The sequence below is a fragment of the Oncorhynchus kisutch genome, linkage group LG13, assembly GCF_002021735.2.
Source record: "Oncorhynchus kisutch isolate 150728-3 linkage group LG13, Okis_V2, whole genome shotgun sequence".
NCBI classification, from domain to species: domain Eukaryota; kingdom Metazoa; phylum Chordata; class Actinopteri; order Salmoniformes; family Salmonidae; genus Oncorhynchus; species Oncorhynchus kisutch.
Genome location: NC_034186.2, coordinates 76681236 through 76690642, shown reverse-complemented (window position 1 = coordinate 76690642; position 9407 = coordinate 76681236). Strand labels below are relative to the sequence as shown.

Sequence of the window (9407 nt, the reverse complement as noted above, 5' to 3'; positions counted from 1 at the left end):
TGCAGGACAGGTGGAATACCCGGTTACTGTTGTGTGAGGTTGTGTGTGTCAGGTTGTGTGTGAGGTTGTGTGTGTGTGAGGTTGTGTGTGTGTGTGAGGTTGTGTGTGTGTGAGGTTATGTGTGTGAGGTTGTGTGTGTGAGAAACAGATTAAAGAAGATGACAGTATCTCACCTGTACAGCGCCCAGACTAAGGTTCCAGCCACCAACCGAGTCTCCCCCAGGACTCCTCACAGAGGTGGGAGTGAGAGCGTCAGCAGAGGGGACCTGGGCTGGAGCTAACGCTGGTGTGTTTGTGGGAGGGCCAGAAGCCACCTGTGGGAGTATGACAGGCAGCGTGTGTGTTCCCTCCTCCAGGGGAGTATCCTGTGACCCTCCCAGGAGAGAGGATGAATTAGACAGGGGGGGAGCCGATCCCGACACATAGCTAGGTGCCGGGCTGCTCTCTCCTGAGGCGTTCTGCGGGGGATGTGTATTTGAGTGTTTCTTTTTGCGCAGGGTGTCTATCCAGCTGGAGCTGTGTCTGGAGGCAAAGTTGGCCAGGGCCAGGGAGGACAGTCTCATGTTCTTCCCAGAGGTGATGAGCTCCCCAAAGCCCTCCTGGTGGGCAAAGGCATATCCTGACCTCCTGAACCCGCACCTCGCCCCCAGACGACCCTCAGGCACGCCCCCGAACCTGACTCCTCCCATGCATCGACCCGCTGGCTTCCTCGTCTTCTGACGCACCAGCTGGGTGTAACGCACCTGGAGGGGGGAGAGGGGTCAGGGCAAGGGAGGGGTGAGAGCAGGGGAGGTAGATGGGGAGGGGGGAAAGGGAGAGGTAGAGGGTAGAGAGGACCGACAGGAGTGTTATTTCTTAGTATAACTGGTGACCGGTATCCTGGGATTTCCTGACCAAGCTCCTTCCCCTTTTTGGGAGAAAAATATTGACGGGTCCTGTAGACCAATAATCAAAAAAAATTATGCCGCACTAATGCAAAAATACTAAATATGCACGAAAGCTGTCACACCCTGGTCTTAGTATTTTGTGTTTTCTTTATTATTTTGGTCTGGCCAGGGTGTCACATGGGTTAATTATGTGGTGTGTTTTGTCTTGGGGTTTTTGTAGGTATTGGGATTGTGGTATAGTGGGGTTGTCTAGAAAAGTCTATGGTTGCCTGAAGTGGTTCTCAATCAGAGGCAGGTGTTTATCGTTGTCTCTGATTGGGAACCATATTTAGGCAGCCATATTCTTTGAGTGTTTTGTGGGTGATTGTTCCTGTCTCTGTGTTTGTTTGCACCAGATAGGGCTGTTTAGGTTTTCACGGTGTGTTTATTGTTTTGTATTGTTCGTGTTTATCTTTTATTAAAAGATGTATCGAAATAACCACGCTGCATTTTGGACCGCCTCTCCTTCGACGGAAGAAAGCCGTAACAATAGCTGCATAAATGAACCGAACATAACGACTCCTTGGGTTCACAACCTACATTAGACCAGTCATCACAACGCTAGCAGCCAAACATATTTAGCCTATAGGCCTGCTCAACATAGTCCTCAATAGAAAACATCACTTACATGCATGACTTCCATAAACTGCATTGCTGACTATCATGTGTAGGCTACACACGACCTGTTGACACAGTTACTGAAGGCAATCTCCATCTCACATTCACAAAGCTCCAGCCATACTCACTGTTACCTTCTGAATCCCCCTGATAGCCAGGTCCAGGTCATAAACCACAACCTTCTGAATTCCCCTGATAGCCAGGTCCAGGCCATAAACCACAACCTTCTGAATCCCCCTGATAGCCAGGTCCAGGTCATAAACCACAGCCTTCTGAATTCCCCTGATAGCCAGGTCCAGGTCATAAACCACAACCTTCTGAATCCCCCTGATAGCCAGGTCCAGGTCATAAACCACAACCTTCTGAATTCCCCTGATAGCCAGGTCCAGGTCATAAACCACAACCTTCTGAATTCCCCTGATAGCCAGGTCCAGGTCATAAACCACAACCTTCTGAATCCCCCTGATAGCCAGGTCCAGGTCATAAACCACAACCTTCTGAATCCCCCTGATAGCCAGGTCCAGGTCATAAACCACAACCTTTTGAATCCGCCTGATAGCCAGGTCCAGGGGGAGTGAAAAGAGCCAACAAGCTGGCAGGCATCTTTCAGTCAACGTTATGGGTAAGCTAAAACAAATAACATTTTCACTAGCCTGTAGGCTAATAACCTCATCATATTTTACGCCTACATTTAGGCTACATCAACACATTTTGTTGTGACTTTGACAGAACTTTTAGTTGACAACTTCCGGCGCCAACAGAGATGGCCGCCTCGCTTTGCATTCCTAGGAAACTATGCAGTATTTTGTTGTTTTTAACGTATTATTTCTTACATTGGTACCCCAGGTAATCTTAGGTTTTATTACATACAGTCGGGAGGAACTACTGGATATAAGAGCAGCGTCAACTCACCATCATTACGACCAGGAATACGACTTTCCCGAAGCGGATCCTCTGTTTTGCCCACCACCCAGGACAATGGATCGGATCCCAGTCGGCGAACCAAAACAACGACGCCGTAACAGGGGCCGACGAAGCGGTTTTCTGGTCAGGCTCCGGAGACGGGCACATCGCGCACTGCTCCCGAGCATCCCACTCGCCAATGACCTCTTGACAACAAGGTTGATTAAATCCGAGCAAGGGTAGCATTCCAGAGAGACATCAGAGACTGTAACGTTCTTTGCTTCACGGAAACATGGCTCACTCGAGACACGCTATCGGAGTCGGTACAGCCAGCTGGTTTCTTCACGCATCGCGCCGACAGAAACAAGCATCTTCATCGACGGGACAGTAATGGAGAGGGTAGTAAGTTTTAAGTTCCTCGGCGTACACATCACGGACAAACTGAATTGGTCCACCCACACAGACAGCGTGGTGAAGAAGGCGCAGCAGCGCCTCTTCAACCTCAGGAGGCTGAAGAAATTCAGCTTGTCACCAAAAGCACTCACACTTTTACAGATGCACAATCGAGAGCATCCTGTCGGGCTGTATCACCGCCTGGGACCGCCCACAACCGTAAGGCTCCCCAGAGGGTAGTGAGGTCTGCACAACGCATCACCGGGGGCAAACTACCTGTCCTCCAGGACACCTAGACCACCCGATGTCACAGGAAGGCCATAAAGATCATCAAGGACAACAACTACCCGAGCCACTGCCTGTTCACCCCGCTATCATCCAGAAGGCGAGGTCAGTACAGGTGCATCAAAGCAGGGGCCGAGAGACTGAAAAACATCTTCTATCTCAAGGCCATCAGACTGTTAAACAGCCAATTGAGCATTGAACATTGAGTGGCTGCTGCCAACATTGAGTGGCTGCTGCCAACATACTGATTCAACTCCAGCCACTTTAATAATGGAAAAATGTACGTACATTTTTTTTTATCACTAGCCACTTTAAACAATGCCACTTAATACAATGTTTACATACCCTACATTACTCATCTCATATGTATATACTGTACTCAATACCATCTACTGCATCTTGCCTATGCCGTTCTGTACCATCACTCATTCATATATATTTTTATGTACATATTCTTCATCCCTTTACACTTGTGTGTATAAGGTAGTTGTTGTGAAATTGTTAGGTTAGATTACTTGTTGGTTATTACTGCAGTGTCGGAACTAGAAGCACAAGCTCTTTCGCTACACTCGCATTAACATCTGCTAACCATGTGTATGTGCAAATAAAATTTGATTTGATGAGTAAATTGTGACAAATACAACAAGAAACCATTAGTTTCCTGTCCGTGTTTCTCAATTGACAGTGGTATAATCAAATATGTTTTATAACTAAACCAAAATAGACCACATCCTGTCTTTCCAAATGAAACAAATGAGTCATAGTGGGCAGAACAAGCTAAATGGTGGGCAGAGCCAAGCACAAGCTAGCGAGATCCTATTAGCTCGTTCTAGCATACATCTGTATATTTCCATTAGGAAACGCCTACTTTGTGGAGTGAGCGTGTGCAATAACTCAATTAGCCTTTGCATTCCTTCTAAACAATGCCATTTTTTTACAACTTTGGCAAAGGTTAAAATCTACAAAATGTAGTCCACTCTGTTCATAACAGATTTTAGTTTTGGGGACAGAAAACTGTATTGAGGTCATATGTTTCCCAGATGAGAAAATGTGCAGAATGTCGGCCAAAATCCATCTCCCTCCATCTTATCCCACTGTCAGCCACTGGGCTTCCTCTCACTACCATATTTGGTAGTGAGTGGGAATGGTAACCGGATGCTTCACATTTACACATCCAGTGAAATATCTGTCTCGTTGTTCTATCTGTGGTATAATTATGTCAGATTTATTTCAGGACGGTTGCAATTTTCTCAGGAAGGATGTGTAGAACGTGTAGAATGTTTTCAGACAATATTAAACCCTAGTGATAATCACGTATTATAAGGTGATAGGGACAGCTGTTCTCGAGGGAATGAAGGTATATTCACAGACTCAGAGTCAGTATTTACAGAGAAGATAAGTGATGGGATACAGAGAGCGCTGGCGTACGCACAAACAGTTAATCATTGGTAGAGTTAGGGGACATTGGTGTGATTTCAGTCACAGCAATGAAGAGACAAACAGACAGAATCACAGTAGTATAGAGAGAAAACAGGAGTCATGGCTGACAGACTGAAGGCCAGACTGAAGGCCAGACTGAAGGCCAGAGTGAAGGCCAGACTGAAGGTCAGACTGAAGGCCAGAGTGAAGGCCAGAGTGAAGGCCAGACTGAAGGCCAGACTGAAGGCCAGACTGAAGGTCAGACTGAAGGCCAGAGTGAAGGCCAGACTGAAAGCCAGACTGAAGGTCAGACTAAAGGCCAGATTGATGTAGATGAGCACTGAAAGACTTTGAGACAGGAACAGAGGATCATAAAGAAGTGGTCATGAACCAGCATCCTTTCTTCATCCCTTCCACTGATTTCACATGACTGAATAACTATTTTATTTGACCTTTATTTTACCAGGCAGGTCAACTAAGAACAAATACTTATTTACAATGACAGCTTGGCAATTGGTGAATGCTATCTGGAGTTTATCTTCTGTTTTCACCTATCCAATGTGTTAGTGAGTAGGATCAGTGATTAGGATCAGTGATTAGGATGTGTTGGATCAAGGAGGAATGTACAGTGTGTGTGAAGTGTGTGAGTGTGACCAGAAGCATATTGTTCTCACCGTATCAGAGAGCTGTGAGTGGGGCCAGAAGCATATTGTTCTCACCGTATCAGAGAGATGTGAGTGGGGCCAGAGGCATATTGTTCTCACCGTATCAGAGAGCTGTGAGTGGGGCCAGAAGCATATTGTTCTCACCGTATCAGAGAGATGTGAGTGGGGCCAGAAGCATATTGTTCTCACCGTATCAGAGAGATGTGAGTGGGGCCAGAGGCATATTGTTCTCACCGTATCAGAGAGATGTGAGTGGGGCCAGAAGCATATTGTTCTCACCGTATCAGAGAGATGTGAGTGGGGCCAGAGGCATATTGTTCTCACCGTATCAGAGAGATGTGAGTGGGGCCAGAGGCATATTGTTCTCACCGTATCAGAGAGATGTGAGTGGGGCCAGAAGCATATTGTTCTCACCGTATCAGAGAGATGTGAGTGGGGCCAGAAGCATATTGTTCTCACCGTATCAGAGACATGTCAGTGGGGCCAGAAGCATATTGTTCTCACCGTATCAGAGAGATGTGAGTGGGGCCAGAAGCATATTGTTCTCACCGTATCAGAGAGATGTGAGTGGGGCCAGAAGCATATTGTTCTCACCGTATCAGAGAGATGTGAGTGGGGCCAGAAGCATATTGTTCTCACCGTATCAGAGAGATGTGAGTGGGGCCAGAAGCATATTGTTCTCACCGTTTCAGAGAGATGTGAGTGTGGCCAGAAGCATATTGTTCTCACCGTATCAGAGAGATGTGAGTGGGGCCAGAAGCATATTGTTCTCACCGTATCAGAGAGATGTGAGTGGGGCCAGAAGCATATTGTTCTCACCGTATCAGAGAGATGTGAGTGGGGCCAGAAGCATATTGTTCTCACCGTATCAGAGAGATGTGAGTGGGGCCAGAAGCATATTGTTCTCACCGTATCAGAGAGATGTGAGTGGGACCAGAAGCATATTGTTCTCATCGTATCAGAGAGATGTGAGTGGGACCAGAAGCATATTGTTCTCACCGTATCAGAGAGATGTGAGTGGGGCCAGAAGCATATTGTTCTCACCGTATCAGAGAGATGTGAGTGGGGCCAGAAGCATATTGTTCTCACCGTATCAGAGAGATGTGAGTGGGACCAGAAGCATATTGTTCTCACCGTATCAGAGAGATGTGAGTGGGGCCAGAAGCATATTGTTCTCACCGTATCAGAGAGCTGTGGTTTCAGGTCCAGTTTGAGGAATCGGAAAGCCAGAACTGGAACGATGCAGATCACTGTGGCCAAGACGATGGTCAGCCACACGAGTGGCTGGACCAGTGTGCTCTGGGCACTGCCTACGAAGTGGAACTGGTTGGGAAAGATGCTGAATAGAGTCTGGCTGTGCATAGCCAACATGATGGTGAAGAAGGAGCCCACAGAGCCCCACACAAAGAAATGGTTGATGGCTGTCCAGTAGCCTGTGTCCAGAGCAATCTATAACACACACACACACACACACACACACACACACACACACACACACACACACACACACACACACACACACACACACACACACACACACACACACACACACACACACACACACACACACACACACACACACACACACACACACACACACACACACAGAGAGAGATTTAAGCAATAAGGCGTGAGGGGCTGTGGTACTATGCATGGCCAATATACCAGGTTTAACAGCTGTTCTTATGCACGAAGCAATGCGGAGTAACTAGAAGAGTAAAAATACATGTTTTATCATACCTGTGGTATATGGTCTGATATACCACGGCTTTCAGCTAATCAGCATTCAGGGCTCTAACCACCCAGTTTGTACTGAAGGCCGGTGTATATCAGACCATATATAATAATAATAAGACACCTCGGGGGGTTGTGGTATATGGCCTGATATACCACGGCTTTCAGCTAATCAGCATTCAGGGCTCTAACCACCCAGTTTGTACTGAAGGCCGGTGTATATCAGACCATATATAATAATAATAAGACACCTCGGGGGGTTGTGGTATATGGCCAATATACCATGACTAACAGCTGTATCCAGGCTGTACTCTGCGTTGCGTCATGCATAAGAACTGCCCTTAGCCGTGGTATATTGGCCATTATCACAAACCCCTGAGGTGCCTTATTGCTATTATAAACTGGTTACCAACATAACTAGAACAGTAAACAAGTCTTTTTGTGTAATACCGTGGTATATTGTCTGATATACACACAACCCAAACTACCTGGTTTATCATATGTAGCAAACCTTCAAACATGTTGCCTACAGGAAGTGGATACTACAGTCCTTCTCCCCGCTCACCTGCACACTGACCACGATCACCAGGGCGGTGGCCGTGGTAACAGCAAAGGTCTGGTAGTCAGCGAGGGGTTCCCCGGTGCCCTGGGTTCCGTGGGACAGGATGGCATAGGGTACGAAGAACAACACAACACTAGTGTAGATACCCTGGGTTATACAGATGAAGAACTCTCTCTTGTTGAACAGCAGGTTAAGCTGACCTGGCTCATACAGCTTAGGATACTCCAGACTACGCTGCTCTGGGACGTCCTACAGAGGGAAAGAGGAACAACCAGGGGTCAAGGGTCAGGGGTCAAAGGGTACAGAGGTGCTTGGGAGACTCACCTGGTCAAATATTCCCATGGCCAGCACGGGGAGAGAGGTGTAGACGATGTTATAGAGAGTGATGAAGTACTGATCATATACTGTCTGAGAGAGAGAGAGAGAGAGAAGGATGAAGAGAGGGATGGAGAGAGGGAGAGAGAGAAAGATGGAGAGAGAGAGAGGGATGGAGAGAGAGAGGGATGGAAAAAGAGCAGAGAGAAAGAAAAGAGAGAGACAGAGGGTAGGATGGAGATAACAGAGAGAGATAGATAGAGAGGGTGAGAGAGAGAGAGAGAGAGAGAAGGATGAAGAGAGAGAGAGAGGGATGGAAAAAGAGAGGGAGAGAGAGAGAGAAAGAAAAGAGAGAGAGGGTAGGAGGGAGATAACAGAGAGAGATAGATAGAGAGGGTGAGAGGGAGAGAAACACACATAGTAAGAACGACAACCTCACCCCATTTAAGCCCCAATATAACATAATGCCCATGAGTCTTCACTTCAGCCTTTATAGTTCCTCCTAAACACTCCTAACAAGTCAAAACTTTTTTCCTCAACCCGACTTATAAAACCCTTCACCCCTCACCTCTAAACCACCATTCCTGATCCCTCACCCCTGACCTCTCACCTGGGCAGAGAAGCCACAGAAGAAGCCAAACCAGAAGTGCACCATGGTGAAGGCAAAGTTCTTGTAGAAGAAGTAGCAGAGGAAGCGACACATGCGGAGGTAGGACCAGCGTCCGTGGACCAGCAGCAGGCGCTGGAGGAAGCGGAACTGGGAGAAGGAGTAGTCAGACGCCAGCACTGCCTGGATGCCCTCCTGACCACTGATGCCCACTCCTATATGAGCCGCTGGGGGGGGTAGACAGACACTTCATATAGGTTATAGGAGAGGAGACAAGGACAGAGAGCAAATTTAGACAATTGAAAAGTGTAATTATCAGGGGTGTTAGTGCTGGGCTGGCACAGAAGCCTGCTATGCTCTTCCCTCAGATTCAGGTTTGGTAACCAGTCAACAAGTTGAGTAATCGCTCACAGGTTGAGTAATGTATCCAAGGACATGGTGTCGAGCCCAGAAAACAGGATGTGAAACCACAAGGACCTCTCCTCCCTCAGAGGCCTCCTCTCTTCTGCTTTCATACACACACGCACACTTGTATTCGTACACAAATGCACGCACACATACATACACACAATTGTGAAAGGCATGGTGAGGCGTGAGAAAAGAGGACGTAAGGAGAGAGAACTACACAGAAACAGATAAATTGGGGATTCTGGGGACTTTCCATGACCTTACAAATAGCACTTTGCTTCAATATATCTCCTCGTTCCCCTTATCTCTCAAGTCTTCCCATGTCTACCCATCTCTGTTATCATCTTTACCAAGCACTTCTGTCATTCGCCCTTCCTCCAACCCTCCTCTGATATCCTCTCCTCCATCCCTCTCTCTCTCTAACTTACTCTTGATCATGCTAACATCATTAGCCCCGTCTCCTATGGCCAGGGTGACAGCTTTCTTGTGTTTCTTGATGAGCTCCACCACCAGGGCTTTCTGTAGAGGAGTCACCCTGCAGCAGATCACTGCTCTACAGACACACGCTGTAG

General features: G+C 47.4%; 1 protein-coding gene across 1 annotated transcript in view; it reads right to left on the bottom strand.

The window, feature by feature from the left end:
- The window catches only part of LOC109880886 (phospholipid-transporting ATPase ID), a 105550-nt gene that overhangs the window by 2688 nt on the left and 93455 nt on the right, over positions 1 to 9407 (bottom strand). The window contains 6 exon segments of the mRNA XM_031787466.1: positions 174 to 743; positions 6389 to 6658; positions 7509 to 7754; positions 7830 to 7913; positions 8431 to 8654; positions 9264 to 9407. The exon segment at positions 9264 to 9407 is cut by the window's right edge and continues 40 nt beyond it. Coding sequence (XP_031643326.1) covers positions 174 to 743; positions 6389 to 6658; positions 7509 to 7754; positions 7830 to 7913; positions 8431 to 8654; positions 9264 to 9407 — 1538 coding nt within the window.